Source organism: Aedes albopictus, chromosome 2, assembly GCF_035046485.1.
Source record: "Aedes albopictus strain Foshan chromosome 2, AalbF5, whole genome shotgun sequence".
NCBI classification, from domain to species: Eukaryota; Metazoa; Arthropoda; class Insecta; order Diptera; family Culicidae; genus Aedes; species Aedes albopictus.
In genome coordinates, this window is record NC_085137.1 from 383248684 (window position 1) to 383266205 (window position 17522).

The window sequence follows — 17522 nt, forward strand, 5'->3', positions numbered from 1 at the left end:
GGTTATCTTACTGTTATCTCGGATAGTCTGTGAAATAGTTAAATGGCAATTACTAATAGTCATCTACAGTATATTGTGGATTTACCGGATACTTGTATTCTACCGGTTACTTAAGTAGCCGTTACAAAGTAGCCGTTTTCATATAAAAATCAACTTGATTGTCAAAAAATGAACGTCGGTGAGTAGCTAGTGGCAACGAGGAATAGCGCATACAATAAAAATGTTTAAAATCATTTTTAAGTTACTCTTTTTATAAAACGGCTACTTTGGAGGCCATACTGAAGCGACCGGTGGAATACAAGTAGCCGGTAAATCCACAATAAGAAACATTGCATTTACAGTTAGCGATTATGCGGGTACGTAGAGGCTTTATACCAAAATGTCAAACTCCGTTGAAAAACAAATCTGATCTAGTACGTTGTTCATATCTGTCATTTTTACAGCACTGAAATGTTTACATTTTTCTGTGTTGGCAAGCAAATTATATCAAAAAATTAGAAAAAATCTTAAATTTAATAACAAAAATTTGCGAAAGGATCAGTTTTCGTTCGCTGATTTTTCTCAGCCATGAGCAGCAGGCCTACAATATCCTGTGTTAAGTGGGTGGATTTCAGTGATCACATGGTGAGCATCTTCCTGGATGTGTACGCGAATGAACATTACTCGGATGTGGCGCTCATCACGTCGGATGGCGATCAACAGCTGACGGCCAGTCGGATGGTCCTGTCCATGGCTTCCAAGTTCTTTGAGAACATTTTCCGAACCGCTCTCAGCACGATACCATCGTCCATTCACCACATAAATGGAGGCGCTGGCCGAACGGATATCAGTGCACCGGATGTGGTCGTTATGGTTCCCGATGTAAGTTTCACCATCCTGAAGCACGTCTTGCATTTCATCTACACCGGAGAGGTGCACGTCAATGCCCGGGAAATGTCGGACTTTTTCGAAGCGTGTCAGCTGTTCCAGCTGAAGGGACTGGAGTACACGAACGGGAATGTCAACGGAGTGAAGATTGCCGGATCGAACATCATCACCCCGGATCAGTACGAGTATGAGGAGCTGCAGGACGCGTCGTCATTCGGCGACGAGGGCGCTGTGGAACAAGCTGGAAGTGGGATCATGGAACAGACGATCGACGCGGAGGAGGTCAGCGGTAGCGAGGGGGTGTTTCATGTGGAGGAAGATTTGCAGAAGCATGGCAACGAAACGGAAACCGAAGGCGAAGGGATCAATCAGTATTACGAGGTAAGTGATGTGCGTTCGATGTGATGATTGATTACACAGTGGGAATGAGAGTCGAAAATTTCTTCAATTTCAGATGGACGTGAGCATAGTCGACATGGATTCAGTGAACAGCAACCAGGAGAGTAACGATCAAACGCTGATGATAACGAAAGAACAGTTGGCCGACGCTGAACATCAATCACAGATTTCGGACGATGCTGAGACGAGTGGAGAATCATCTGGGATGTTCAAAAAGCGGTTGAAAAATGTCGAATATGGAGAGAAGCTAGACGAGGCCATCCAGACGATCATTCACGGGGGTGCCAGTTTCCGGACAGCATCCATACAGTATGGTATTCCGAAAACGGTTCTTTGGCGAAAGGCGGTCAAAGCGCCTAATTATAAAGCGGATCGATTCGAGCTCCCTTCGCCCAGGAAAGAAGCCATCGAAGCGTTGAAATCCGGCGAAAAGTTATTGAACATCAGCAAACGGTTCGACATACCATTGTCAACGCTGCATCGCGATAAGTTAAGACTGTTCAGTGAAGGCGCCCTGCCGGAAAATGTCATACTAAAGCAGAGGGATAAGGGTTCGGATTTCAAGGTTCGTGTCCTCGAAGCGGCTCAACAATGTTTGGCGGGCGCCATGTCTCAATCGGAAGCGGCCAAGTTCTATCAGCTACCGAAGACCACCATCTGGAGGAAGATTAGAGCGCTGCGGGCAAGCGAAGGTGGCCAAATGGATGCCAGTGAAGGCAGTTCGGACATGGCAGCGGATATGATGAACGTGAAACCGGAACTGGTGGATGTGCTGGATAGTGGCGACGATGGTACGCTAGAACAGGATGAACAACTCGAAGCGGACTTTGTGGTAATGGTGTAGCGTGGAATAATACATGAATAATTTTTAACAAAATATAGCCTTTTTTGTGATGACCATTGGTATATACTGGGGCTAGAAGATAGAACCCACGCGGGGGCCTAATGGGACCATCATATAAGAAACAACAAAAATGGCAGGTTCGGATCATATCCGTACACTAGTTTTACGGTTGAATTCCCATACATATGTCTATTTCTTTGCCACAATCATTTTAACCAAAGCTACGTTCAATACTCACAAGCGTCTTGTTCGTCCTGGATTTCCCCCGAAGGACCATCCTTCTCCATGCAGCGTTTCCTATGTTTGTAGTACGTCGGTTGATCTCCAAAGCTGCGGCCACACACCGGGCAAGTAAACGGCCGTTCTCCGGTGTGCGTCCGCCGGTGGTTCATCAGCTGGCCCTTCTGCGAGAAACCCTTGCCGCAGAACTCGCACTTGAAGCGCTTATCGTCCTGATGGATTAGCCGGTGACGCGAAAAGTTCGACTGCAGACTGAATCGTTTTAGGCAGATGTTGCACTGCCACGGTTGCGACGGGACGTGCGCCTCCATGTGATCTCGGAGCTGCGCCGCGGAAGAGTTGTGTTTATTGCAGATGGTGCACACGAAGAGATCCGTGTGGACGTTGCGATGGGTGATGAGCTGTTGCTCTTGCAGGAACTGCTCGGGACACTCCGGACAGGTTAGATACGGGTAAGGGACATCCGGGTGGCCTTCGTTGATGTGCTTCTGCAGGTCACTGGATCGGGAGAAGACTTCGGAGCAGAGGGCACATGGTAACGATCGGGAGATAACGTTCCGCTCGGCGAATTTGCCCATTTGGGTGTTGTGGTTCAGTACTCGGTGCTTCGCGTATTGGCCCTGGGTGAGGAAGCGTTCCTCGCAGTAGCGGCACTCGTACGGCAGGAGATTGTCGTGCAGAAGCGAGTGCTTAGTCAGGGCGGTGGACGTTTTGTAGGCCGCGGAACATTTGTCGCACTTGTAGGGTCGTTCGTTGGAATGGACAATGTAGTGTTTCTCCAGGTTGGCTTTGGTGGCGAACGTCTTGCCACAAAGTTTGCAGGTTGCTGCCGGTAGCTTCTTATGTTGATACAGGTCATGCTGCTTGAGCAACGCATCGTTCAGGAAGATTTTTCCACATTGTTCGCACTGGAAGATCTTCGTTCGGCGCTTGTATCGCTTCGGCAAGGGGTGATCCGCCCCATGAACTTTGTTCTCGTGAATTTTAAGACTCTCTTTGGCGCTGAAACATAGCGTACAGAAAGCACATTTCCTCGGACGAACCGTTATGTCGTGACAACTGAGATGTCGATTGTAGATTGTAACCTTTCCGAATGTCTTGTTACATTCGTCACATTTGTAATCAATTTTGCCGGCGTGCGTTTCCGTTAGATGTGCCACCAGCCCGTCGATGTCATCCATAGATGTATTGCAAATGTAGCACTTCCTAGCTAGAATATCCCGCAAGTATTCCTGTCTAAGTGGTTTCGGTGATCCAGGTTTACGACCTCGTTTCTTCTTTTGGGTTATTTCTTTTGGGAACGTCTGCTTTCTTTGGCGTACTTTCTTAACCTTTGGAACAGTTTTGATAACCCTCTTCCTACATTTCTTACGAAGCTTCGACAGTGGCACATCGTCTTCTTCGCTAGACGATTCAATCTCTATTATTGAATCATTTTTGGACTCATGTTTTACTTCTTTCCTATCAGCGATCTCTTCATTTACCGTTTCGTCAGGTTCCCCTCCGTCAACAGCCGGACTAACCTCTCTCGATCCATGTCCCGGCATCACTTCGTCTGGAATCTCTTCCTTCGTCTCCACCAGCACGGCCTCAACTTTCATTTCCATCACGGCCGATTCACATTCCTGCCGCGCGAACGTCATCAGCTCTCTGAAGTCCATCTCCTGCTGTAGGGTCTCCCGGGCCCAAGACTTCAGGACATCCACCTTCACCAGGCAGCGTTCGCAAATTTCCGTCAGAAAATCATCCATCGTCAGCGACACCTTCATCACCGCCCGAATGGTGCTGCTCAGCGACACGTGTTCCATCTTGCCGGTTTTGGGGAACATGTGGGACCGCTGCTCGAACCGGAGGCACAACCTACAGCTGGATACGTCCACGATGTTGCTTTGCCTGAAATGGAAATGTTCTCTATTGAGTATGAGGTGGCTCAAGCTAAGAACTTAAAATAAAAGTAAGATATTTCAAAAATAATTCGCAGTTTCTGGGAGTATTTATTCAGGTATCAGAAGGCTGGCTACAGAGGCGCGTTATCCTCCATTTGGGACATTTGTGCCATTGTCATAATAAAAGCCTATTTCATCGCCTACCTGCAACGGCATCATCTAAATCCATTGAAGTGTCAAAGGATGGTGAGTATCTATAAAATAAAAAAGAGATCCCAGCTGGTTGAATGAGGATTCCTGAAACGTAAGGTTTGCGAAGTAACATTCAAGTGTTCAAAAAAGATGTAGCGATGGTCGAATAAAGATGCTGCATCTGACATATGCTACACGGAAAAATATTAAAACCCAAAGAATAAGTTTTAAAAACTCAAATTTGGCTAAACTGCTTTTAGTTTTAACTCAAAGTTGGGTTGTTTTCTCCCTCGCCCCACCGCAATGTTGTCAAAAACAAAGAGAGAAGCACCGACGCATCCGCTGCTCTTCCGTGGAAGAAGCCAAATTTGGGTTTTCTTGAGTTAACCCAAATTTGCGTCATTTGAGGCCTCCGTTGGGTGAAAATAACTTACCAGTGGGTTAATTTTTTTTGCCGCTCTCAAACGAGAACTACTCACTCACCACTTTCGCTGTTTGACGCAAATTTGAGTTATTCCACGGAAGACCGGGATTGCGTCAAAACAACTTAAATTTGGGTTGATTTGTAGTTCCGTGTAATTGGTCAGCTCGTGACTAGAAATCCTCTACATAGAGATAAGCGGAAGTTACATATGTCGATTCGGCAACGCTGTTCATTTTGTTTACATCAGCTGCCAACACTTGCCGCAAAGCTAGATGTTCAAACTTTGTGCGTGACTTCGTAGTGGTTCAAGTTGTATTGTTTACATTTTCTAATTATGGAAGAATTTTTTTTCAAAATTTTGAAAAAAATAGCGGAGCAATCGATGAAATCTGAAATTTATTGCAAAGTGTTAAGCTAAACATATCGGCAGAACTGAAGCAAGAAGCAGCAATGAAAGTTTTTTCGAGAAGGACAGCAACAAAAGTTTCGTCATAAGCTTGAGCTTTTGAAAGCAGAATTAATTAAATTCTATCTTTTTACTAAATTTACACACACCGTCAATTTCTCGATATTAAAAATAAATAATTTTAATTTATTCAATTCGGATTGCAATACCGTTCAATCGACGCCTTCTTACGAACGATCAGTCTGTTCATTTGGCTCACACTTTGACAGTTCTTTCTGCTCGATTGGCTTACAATGGCCGCTTCCGCAGATCTCTATAATGTAGGATTACTACTCGTGACTAATTCTACTAGAGCAAAGCGTTATGTCTAACTAGGGCGCAAAATTTTCGAGCAGACGAGTTGAAGTTCACCGTGCGGCAATTTTCATTCACTTGCCTGCATATTCATATTCAGCTGCTCGATACTCGTTTGTCAACTGAATGAAAGTCAATGAATATTTGTAAACATCTTACAAAGTGTTTAATGCTGATAAAATATTGCTGACTGCACCCCAAATTGGACTGACACAATAGTGTGCACACACCTTCAAAGTGTGATTGCAGCGCAGGGTCACGTCGGATCGAGTTGAGGTCTTCGGTGCACTTATTCCTCGTGAATGGAGGAGGAATAAGTGCACCGAAGACGTCGAGACGATCCGAGGCAAATGTGCACTTTTATCACACTTTTTAGGCGTACCAAAAAAAGTGTGATAGTCCAATTTGGGATGTAGTCTGCAATATTAACGTTTCGATTACATTTAGCGGTGCTTTACATCGATCTTTTCCCATTTGATTGTTGTGGAGTGTTTTTGGAAGGAATCGTAACCACAAACGTAGGTAATTATGAAGATGTTTCTCGATCGGCTTCATATTCAATGACTACGAATAGGAAGCAATCAGTGAAGTACTAGATTGAAAGTAGTGAGCTGGATTTTTGTATGGTGAGATGATCAGTTCTCCGTTTTTGCAATGAAATGGTGCAAACAGCGTGGGTTATATGATTCCTTGCCTAATTTGATGCTGTTTGAGCAAAAGTTTGGGTAACTGTGTTGTTGAAGTTGCAAGAAATAAATAATACAACAACGCAGTCACCCAAACTTTTGCTCAAACAGCATCAAATTAGGCAAGAAATCATATAACCCAAGCTGTTTGCACCATTTTATTGCAGAAACGGAGAACTGATCATCTCACCATACAAAAATCCAGCTCACTACTTTCAATCTAGTACTTCACTGATTGCTTCCTATTGACTGACTGTGTGAAAAAGCAGAGCGAAAATGAATTTGTTTGTTTTGAACATTCAGTGCAGAATCATTCAAATTCGTGCTGTTTTCAGTCAATGACTATGAAAATTTTGCACCCTGTGTCTAACACTTCCTCTCTATTATATCTAGGAAAAGTTCTATTGACGGTTTCCCCCCTTATCGAACGCGACGATTTGAATCCGTTGCGGATGAAACCGTCGCCAGAGTCGTCGCAGCCAATCAGCAGGCGGGAGTCTGACGTTTCTCCGATCTCACTAACACAAACAGCAGCAGAGGTGGTGCTTGATTCGTTGCGATGATTCAGAAATGCCGACTGGAAGTTGGCAGCGCGTTTTGTTATGAAAGCAACATTCAATATTATGGAGGATAATGAAAAGACATCTTGTTCAGTTCACTGTCTAAAGACTTCTGACAGAGTATATTTATTTATCTCATTTCTTCGATCATCTCATATCGTTCACATACAGAGACAACTGGTTGGTTCACCAACTCACTATTCGAAGGTCTGTTCAATTGCACCCATTGCACCATAACAACTTCTCTTCCCTTGAGTTGAAATATCTGATCAATAGGACAGATCGGTGAAGTACTAGATTTGTAGTAATGAGCTGAATTTTAGTATGGTGAGAAGGTCAATTCTCCGTTTCTGCAGTGAAATGGCGCAAAAAGCGTGGGTATTATGATTCCTTGCCTAATTTAATGCTGTTTGAGCAAAACTTTGGGCAACAGTGTTGTTGTTTTCTCCATTTCTCGCAATATAAACAACATAGTTATTCAAAGTTTTGCTCAATCAGCATCAAATTAGGCAAGAAAACATAATACCCACGCTTTTTTCACCATTTCATTACAGAAATAGAGAACTGACCTTCTCACCATACTAAAATTCAGCTCATTACTACAAATCTAGTACTACACCGAACGTGCCCCATTACAAAGAATTTAAAATCAGGACTAAATCAGAACGCAATTTTAAATTGCCTTTTTACTCCCTATCTGTACAATTATTATTTTTGTACGTACATTTGAATTCTAAATAATTTTCGTTTTTCCAAAAATCATCAAAATACTTTTGTTTCCTTCTTTTAATGTACAAACAAGTCTTCCTCCCTTAAAAAAAATAACAAACATTTTTCTGCTGCACTTATCATAAAGTAATGTCTTTTGATGAACTAAGAATAAATAACAGTTTGCTAGAAATGCCTTCATCTTCCACAAAAATGAGTCTCGTACTCCCATAAAAAATGTACAAAATGGTATTTTTTTTTTGAAATCCTAAATATTTTAGCACAAAAAATACGCGATACATTCATACTTCTGCCTTATTTGTAGACGACATCACACAAATTACTAATATAACAAAGTAGCGTCTCATCACTGCTCACACGATAAAAAAACAAAGTCTATCAAAATCCCGCAGTTAATTATAGAAACCAAAGCATAAACATCTAAAACTCCGCTAACAACCTCTCCTACTGCTACCGGCTCAAGTTTTGTCGGTCAGACACATAGGGTATTTTAACCAATAGTGGACCCCTTAGTAGCTGAAAATTGTTCTGATCGTTAAAACAGTATGATAATCCAATTAAATTGCCCCTGTCAACGTTTGCACAGCAAGTTCTATGTCTTTCCTGCACATTGCACACAAAAACCTTACCAAACCACCCTATATTTCCCATAAAATAATCATTTCAAATCTGGCTCAAATTATCCTATCCTATTATCCTATCCTATTATCCTAATTATCCCCCCGGGGTCCACTATAGGATAAATCGCATTCTCTTACCATGTCTTACCATGTTAAAACGGAGACAATAGTGGACCCCCTTGGATTTAACCAATAGTGGTCCCCCAGATTTGTTTACATTTACAAATTTGTTCAAAAAATCAAATTATTGCTTTCCAGCGTAGCTCCACCACTTCTAACTACTGGCTAGGAACATGATCCATCGTCTCCCGGTGGAAGTTCACCGGTAAAAACAGATTTAAGCAGGAAAATTAGGAAAAATATAAGGGGGTCCACTATAGGTAAGGGGTCCACTATTGGCTAAAATACCCTACTTAGAAACAAGAAAAAACTAAGTTATTACAGTTGAATAAATAATTTGCAAAATTTTTACCGTTTGGTTCCTGGCAGTAGTATGCTAAATTTGATAAAATTAGACTGGCAGTTTAAACGAAATGCAGAAAAAAAAACAAACAGCATTTGCCGAGAAAAAAAAAACATGATAAAAATGAAACTAAAACCATGGGGCACGTTCGGTGTAGTACTAGATTTGTAGTAATGAGCTGAATAGGACAGATTGGTGAAGTACTAGATTTGTAGTAATGAGCTGAATTTTAGTATGGTGAGAAGGTCAATTCTCAGTTTCTGCAATGAAATGGCGCAAAAAGTGTGGGTATTATGATTCCTTGCCTAATTTTATGCTGTTTGAGCAAAACTTTGGGTAACAGTGTTGTTGTTTTTTCTATTTCTTGTAACATAAACAATATAGTTATCCAAAGTTTTGCTCAAACAGCATCAATTCAGGCAAGGAATCATAATACCCACGCTTTTTGCCCCATTTTATTGCAGAAACTGAGAATTGACCTTCTCACCATACAAAAATTCAGCTCATTACTACAAATCTAGTACTACACCGAACGTGCCCCATTTCAGTATGGTGAGATGAGAAGGTCAATTCTCCGTTTTTGCAATGAAATGGTGCAAAAAGCGTGGGTATTATGATTCCTTACCTAATTTGATGCTGTTTGAGCAAAACTTTGGATAACTATGTTGTTTATGTTGCAAGAAATGGAGAAAATAACAACACTGTTGCCCAAAGTTTTGCTCAAACAGCATTAAATTAGGCCAGGAATCATAATACCCACGCTTTTTTCACTATTTTGTTGCAGAAACGGAGAATCGACCTTCTCACCATACTAAAATTCAGCTCATTACTACAAATCTAGTACTCCACCGATCTGTCCTATTGCCAGTAAAATAAGGGTAACTACCCTGGTCAATAATAATCACAATCAAAATGCATAGTACGGATTGGTTGGCAGTCACTCTCACATAAATGATCAGATAAATACCATTTAATGCCACATTAAAATAAAAGTTGCATTCATGTTGCTCTGTCACTACAAGGTCCTTAAATTGACACGTCGAAAGATACATGCACTCCATGGAACACCAGCAGCTCACGACCTCGTTCGTAGCATAACATCTGTTTCAATTCAGGTGATGATGGTTCACGTTGCTCGCAGCTGCTCTTCTCACTGTTGCTCATCTCACTTATCTCACCGCTCTGATACAGCAAGCCATATGATTGAGTGAGTTCCTTGGCTTCTCTCATACACGTTATTCTCCTTACAAGAGCCGTTAGAGTGCTCTTCCAATCCAAATGCTCAATCCAGGAAAACATGGACAAATAGGCAAGATACAAAACAGGCTGCCATGAACATAAAAAACGTTACCGTACAACAAACTATGCAAAAAAAAATGTAGACAAAAAAAAATGATTGCTCTTAAAAAAAGGAACGGAAAAAAAATCTGCTGGACCAGGGAAAAGAAATGTAGTTTCAGGTACCTGTAATCCACAGAAACACTTTCAATGAAAATAAATCGAGCTAATCACTTACACAAAGGGTCTACAATAGGTGGCCTACACAAATTACAATGCGACAAAAAAAGACATTTAGACCGCACTTAAACACGAATAAATAACAAAAAAACTACCAAATTTACGCACGCGATATAAAATAAAAAAAACGGTTTCATCCTCGTACCACTATTATATCTAGGAAAAGTTCTATTATGGAGGATAATGAAAAGACATCTTGTTCAGTTCACTGTCTAAAGACTTCTGACAGAGTATATTTATTTATCTCATTTCTTCGATCATCTCATATCGTTCACATACAGAGACAACTGGTTGGTTCACCAACTCACTATTCGAAGGTCTGTTCAATTGCACCATAACACTCTCTAGCAGATACCATGAAGGTTGGGCGGTTGCCTATGTTAAGTAATGCAAGATCTGTACTACTTAAGTACTCCTTCAAACTGGAGCCTCTCAAGTGATTATCTGAGCTGCCCCAGATGACATGGTGAGCATTAGCATCACTGCCAACAATTAGCGGAAGGCCTTTTGAAGTACACACAGCTATTCGCGTTCGGTTATTTTTACCGAAATCTCAACAGCTGAGCGATCGGTAATGGTTTTTTACCGAAATCCTGTAAAAATTACCAAATTTCGGTAAAATGTTATCGTTTATCTGTCAAAATTTAACGAAGTTCGGTAAACGTCACCGATTTTTCCGGTAAAAAACTTAACGGTTGAGATTTCGGTAAAAAAATTACCGAAGTCGGTGATTTTTTCCAAGTGTGCAGTATGTGAACAATCACTCATTTAATCAATATTGCAATGACATTTTTATTCCACATTTGATTGAATTACAGTTTAACATTATTTCATCACAGCTTGTAATCAGGCGTTGTTCAAACAAAAGTGGAGAAGTTATTCAGCAATCTTTTCTGCGAGCGCGATTCAGGCTTTACAGTAGGAAGTTACACAGCTATTCGCGTTCGGTAATTTTTACCGAAATCTCAACAGCTGAGCGATCGGTAATGGTTTTTTACCGAAATCCTGTAAAAATTACCAAATTTCGGTAAAATGTTATCGTTTATCTGTCAAAATTTAACGAAGTTCGGTAAACGTCACCGATTTTTCCGGTAAAAAACTTAACGGTTGAGATTTCGGTAAAAAAATTACCGAAGTCGGTGATTTTTTCCAAGTGTGTATCTATGTTATATCAGCCTCATATTAAACTTGTATTCAGCTATAATAAACTCCTGCGAAAACAAAAACAAATTGAAGTGCGAGGTGCAATTATAGTCAAATCATGTTTATTTCTCGCATCTAAACGCATTTATGACACACAAGCTCTTCTAAAAATTTCTCAACTTGGGATTTGAACTCGTGATCTCTCAATCACCCGTCGCATGCCTTACCGACTACGCCATCCTGGAATTGGTAAGTTGCTCGCTGAGAGTGAAACATCTTCACAAAGCTGAGAAAGATCAATATTCAAATTTATGAAAGGTTGTAAATATTTATTAAAAAAAAATGTGAAGATGACTACAACTTTGAAATTGCTATGAAAATTAGCAAATGTTTCGAATATTTCGCATTGGTGTGCAACAAACATCAATACATATTTAATAATGAGGAACGTTCCAGTACTGCTCTATTATAATCACTTTGATCTGTTGTTCAATCGAAAAGTGATAATCGAACAAATAAATCATAAATCCGTTAATTCAGCTTACTGTTAAACCATTATTGAACCTTCCCACAATAGCTGAAGTATTAAACATCAAAAGCATTTGTTCAACTTATGTAGACCACAATAATCAGCTTTCGGAATCTGTGTAGAAAACAGTTCTTCTTCAGCTTATATTAAAGCTAGTAAGGGCAAATCGAACAAACAAAAATTGCTCACGTTTGTTAAGCTTATAATTAAATTGCTGTTCACATACGTGCCAAATGTTGCATTTCGGCTTATTTACAATGTTTATTAGCATAATTTCAGCTTATTATTCAGCATTTGGTTGTGTTCAGCTGCAAATGTTATAAACCAGCAATAGTTCGACATGCATGCTTATAATTGTTCCTTGGGAAGTCAGTTGTAGTATGTTTGTTTTTTTATCGAATCAGTCGAACCTCGTATGTTAAAATATAGTCGATCCTGTGTCGTCAAATTGTTTTCTTGACTTCGCTAATCGTTTTCTACTTTTCTGTGTTCATCTCTTGTGTCCTTAAATTGTCATTGGTCCAAAACCCATCGAAACATGTAACTGAACTTCTGATATTAAATATTTTTAATATTTATTAATTATTTTCTGATATTAAATTTTTTTCTGTTGGTGTCATAATACCATCTAAGATAAACAAAAATACGCCAAGTTGGTCAGCCAAATTTAAAATAGTAAAGATTGCTTGTTAACTATTATGTATTCTTCCCCCTATAAATACTATGAAAAATATTCAAATTCGTTCAATAGGAAGCAATCAGTGAAGTACTAGATTGAAAGTAGTGAGCTGGATTTTTGTATGGTGAGATGATCAATTCTCCGTTTCTGCAAAGAAATGCTGCAAACAGCGTGGGTTATATGATATCTTGCCTAATTTGATGCTGTTTGAGCAAAACTTTGGGTAACTGTGTTGTTGAGGTTACCTTACCTTACCGGTCAGGCTAAGGCCGGGGTGGCCTCTGCTGTACATAGTAGCCGCCTCCATGTCACTCGGTCCATGGTTGCTTGTCTCCAGTTCCGCACTCTGCGTAGGGTCCGCAGATCGTCCTCCACTTGGTCGATCCACCTAGCTCGCTGCGCTCCACGTCTTCTTGTACCGGTCGGATGACTCTCGAGAACCATTTTAGTCGGGTTGCTATCCGACATCCTGATAACGTGGCCCGCCCACCGTAGCCTCCCGATTTTCGCGGTATAGACGATGGTTGGTTCTCTCAGCAGCTGATGCAGCTCGTGGTTCATTCGCCTTCTCCAAGTCCCGTCTTCCATCTGCACTCCGCCGTAGATGGTACGCAACACCTTCCGTTCGAAAACTCCAAGGGCGCGTTGGTCCTCTGCACGTAGGGTCCATGTTTCGTGCCCATAGAGGACGACCGGTCTAATCAGCGTTTTGTAGATGGTTAACTTCGTGTTACGGCGAACTTTATTCGATCGTAGAGTTCTGCGGAGTCCAAAGTAAGAACGATTTCCTGCCACAATGCGCCTCTGATTTTCTCTGCTGGTGTCGTTGTCGGCGGTCACCAGTGAGCCCAAGTACACGAGTTCTTCAACCGCCTCGATTTCATCACGGTCGATATGAATTCGGGGTGGCGGGCGCGGTGATTCCTCCCTGGAGCCCTTTGCCAGCATGTACTTTGTCTTCGACACATTAATGACTAGTCCGATTCGCCTGGCTTCACTCTTTAGTCGGATGTACGTTTCCGCCATCGTCTCAAATTTACGAGCAATAATATCAATATCATCGGCGAAACCAAGCAGCTGAACGGATTTCGTGAAAATCGTCCCACTCGTGTTTATACCCGCTCTTCTTATTACACCCTCCAAAGCAATGTTGAACAGCAAGCACGAAAGACCATCACCTTGCCGTAGCCCTCTGCGAGATTCGAAGGGACTCGAGAGTGTCCCTGATACTCGAACTACGCACATCACTCGATCCATCGTCGCCTTGATCAACCGTATCAGTTTATCCGGGAATCCGTATTCGTGCATAATCTGCCATAGCTGTTCTCGATCGATTGTATCATACGCCGATTTGAAATCGATGAACAAGTGATGTGTGGGCACGTTGTATTCGCGGCATTTCTGCAACACCTGGCGGATGGCGAACATCTGGTCCGTTGTAGCGCGTTCACCCATAAATCCAGCCTGATATTGCCCCACGAACTCTCTTGCAATCGGTGATAGACGGCGGCATAAGAGTTGAGAGAGTATCTTGTAGGCAGCGCTCAGTAGTGTGATCGCGCGGTAATTCCCGCAATCCAACTTGTCGCCCTTTTTGTAGATGGGACACACGATACCTTCCATCCATTCCTCCGGTAATAATTCCTCCTCCCAAATCTTGGTAATGACCCAGTGTAGTGCTCTCACCAGTGCTTCTCCACCGTATTTTAGAAGCTCGCTTGGTAGTTGATCTGCTCCAGCGGCTTTGTTGTTTTTCAACCGGCCAACCTCCTCCTCAATCTCTTGAAGGTCAGGGGCCGGAAGTCTTTCGTCCTGTGCACATACTCCTAGATCTGTTACCACGCCACCTTCGGTACTTGCAACGTCGCCATTGAGGTGCTCATCGTAATGCTGCCACCACCTCTCGACCACCTCACGCTCGCTCGTGAGAGTATTCCCGTGATTATCTCGGCACATGTCGGCTTGTGGCACGAAGCCTCTGCGCGAGCGGTTCAGCTTCTCGTAGAACTTTCGTGTGTCCTTAGCGCGGTACAGCTCTTCCATCGCTTCGCGATCTCGTTCTTCCTGCTGGCGCTTCTTCATCCGGAAGACTGAGTTCTGCCTGTTCCGCGCCTGTTTGTAACGTGCCTCATTCGCTCTCGTACGGTGTGGCAGCATTCTCGCCCATGCTGCATTCTTCTCGATTTTCAACTGTTCACATTCGCCGTCGTACCAGCCGTTTCTGTGATTTGGAGTCGCGAAGCCTTGTGATGTAGCCGAGGTACTACCTATGGCGGATCGGATGTCCCTCCAGCCATCTTCAAGTGTAGCTGCGCCAAGCTGCTCTTCCGTTGGTAGGGCCACTGCTAACTGCTGCGCGTAGTCTTGAGCCACTTCTACGTTACGAAGTTGCTCGATGTTGAGCCGCGGCGTTCGACTTCGACGCGTGGTGATAACTGTCGAAAGTTTTGTGAGCGCATGCATACAGCGACTAAGTAGTGATCCCAGGGCCGGATTTAAGGGGGGGCCAGGGGGGCCATGGCCCCGGGCCCCCACATTTTAGGGGCCCCCACAAAATCTAATTTCAAATGGGAACCAAAAAAAAAGTAGTGCTAGAAACATCATGCTTTTATTTTTATCAACAGTACTTAAATGTGGGCGGAGCAAACTGACATTAGAAGCGTCGCGTTAAGCAAGCCAGTATTGGGCGATTTACTGGGGGAAACCTGGGGGAAGAACTGGCGTCACAAATTGAACTGAATTTGTTCCTGACATTTATATCTTGGTATTCTATCTATGCTTCTACTCTCAAGATGTATGTGAAATACTGTGAAGCAGATAGGGTATTGGTTCCCTTCTTAAGCATGTGGCTCTCATTTTCATCCTACGAAAAACAAAGGATTGAAACGTTGTTTGTTTTGTTTCTTATTTTTGTGTTTTTGTTAGAAGTGAGCACCCATGAAAACAAAAAGAACGGAATCAATCGGTGCCGTAGTCGCTTGTTTTCGAATAGGATGAATATGGGAGCGTGAGATTAATGATAGCACACATACCCTATCTGCCTTTTTATAAAATTTCAAACTTCCTCTGAAAGTTGTTAAGATTTTTGTGGTTCGGAATGATCATCTTCACCTGAATTCTGTATGAAATCTTAAACTCTATGGAATAAACAGTCAAAAAGTTTCTGCTGAAAATTCATGTAATTTTCTGTCGAAAATTATTGGTATTGCTTTTAAACATTTCTTACATAGTTCTTTGAATATTTGCAAGTGTTTCTATCAGAATAAAGGCAAATTTTTAGAGTTGTAGGGTTTGAATAAGTAATTTAAGGCGAACTCTTAACAAATCCATAGGTTCCTTATGCAAATTGCAGTAGATATTGGAGAAATTCTTGAAAGATCCGGAAATATTTAAAGTTTTGCAAACAATTTTTGTTTAAATTGGCTAAAAATTCGTCCACCAATGATTATTACGAAATTTTACTTATAATTTTATTTAAAACAAAGCAGAAATTCCATCAGGAACTCATTATGGATTTCCGATGAAATTTCTTCAGAAGCTTTTATTAAAATTTCCACTTAAAATACCACTATGGATTTTTTGCCTCTTGAAGTTTCACAAAGAGTTCTCAACAATTATTTTGCGCGTTCACAAGAAACTCCTCTCGAAGTCGCGTTAGAATTGCTTATGCTTAAGTTCCACAAAAAAAAACCTGATAATCGGTTAGCAACTCTATAGATTTCATCAATGATTCCGCAAGAAATTCTATTCAGAGCTTTTGCAATAACGGCCTTAAAGATAGCGCTATAAATTTTATTTGAAATTTATCGAAAATATCTCCTATAAAATCTATTTGAAAATTTCTTAAAGGACATTCTCATTAATTGACTTGATCAATTGAATCTAATACTATGAACACGCTCGGATAAAGCGTTATTTACTCGATAAAATTTCTTTTTTACTATCGACTTCAGACTAAATTTTCATATCTGGATCTCTGTTATACTTATTGCCTTTTTTTCTAGTAACGCTAATTAAGCTAGATTAATTTCTCCAATAACAACCCTAATTTTTGGAAGAGTTTTTCAAATTTTCTGGAATTTTCTACAATGAAAAAAAAAAAAAATGTTGGGGCCCCCACAATACTGTGGCCCCGGGCCCCCACATTTATAAATTCGGCACTGAGTGATCCGAATCTATATTCGCACTGCGGTATGTGCGGACGTTGGTTATATCCGAGAAGAATTTACCGTCGATTAGAACGTGGTCGATTTGATTTTCTGTTTGTTGGTCGGGTGATCTCCAGGTGGCTTTGTGGATATCTTTGCGGGGGAAGAAGGTGCTTCGGACTACCATACCACGGGAGGCTGCAAAGTTTACGCATCGCTGGCCGTTATCATTCGATACGGCGTGCAGGCTATTTCGCCCGATTACCGGTCTGTACATTTCCTCCAGAGCGTTAATGATTAATCATAAATTTAATCATGATTAATGATTAATGATAAAGATTAATCAAAAATCATTAATCATAATCACAAAAAATTCTCATTTAATCATTAATCTTAATCACACTGATTTCGTAATTTAATCATTAATCAGTAATCATAATCATAAGAAAAAACTTTATCAATCATTAATCATTCATCACCAAAAAATGAAAAATATATTACTCAACTAAAGTTGGTTTAAATGCTGTTCTAAATATTATAATTTATGATTCTTCTTTCAAAAATCTCCCAGACAGAGTTACCTTTTATTTTTGAAACTTCAAAAATATTTTTAACAACAAACATATTTTAATCACTTGCAGTTTTTGTGATTGATTAATCATGATTAATCATGATTTTTAATCAATGAGCCATTTTTAATCATTAATCATAATCAATAATCACAGATAAAACCAAATTTAATCATTAATCATAATCTTTAATCATCCTCAAAACCAAATTAATCATTAATCATAATCAATAATCACTGAAATAAAAAATTTAATCATCAATGATT

At 41.0% G+C, this 17522-nt stretch overlaps 2 protein-coding genes across 2 annotated transcripts in view; one reads left to right on the plus strand and one right to left on the minus strand.

Moving 5' to 3' along the window:
* The first annotated feature begins 435 nt into the window (after positions 1–435).
* LOC109402742 (uncharacterized) overlaps positions 436–17522 on the plus strand; it is a 58069-nt gene continuing 40982 nt past the window's right edge. Inside the window, exons 1-4 of the mRNA XM_062848481.1 lie at positions 436–1248; positions 1322–2098; positions 2617–2791; positions 3819–4233. Of these exons, the coding sequence (XP_062704465.1) occupies positions 568–1248; positions 1322–2098; positions 2617–2791; positions 3819–4233 (2048 nt within the window). The 5' untranslated portion in view covers positions 436–567. The remainder of the gene's footprint in view (positions 1249–1321; positions 2099–2616; positions 2792–3818; positions 4234–17522) is intronic.
* On the minus strand, positions 2280–4594 carry LOC109403203 (zinc finger protein 808). Its single transcript, XM_062853128.1, has 2 exons — positions 4441–4594; positions 2280–4243 (listed from the first exon to the last, which is right to left on the minus strand). Exon 2 carries the CDS (start codon positions 4177–4179, stop codon positions 2338–2340), a length of 1842 nt encoding a protein of 613 aa, XP_062709112.1. The 5' UTR covers positions 4180–4243; positions 4441–4594; the 3' UTR covers positions 2280–2337.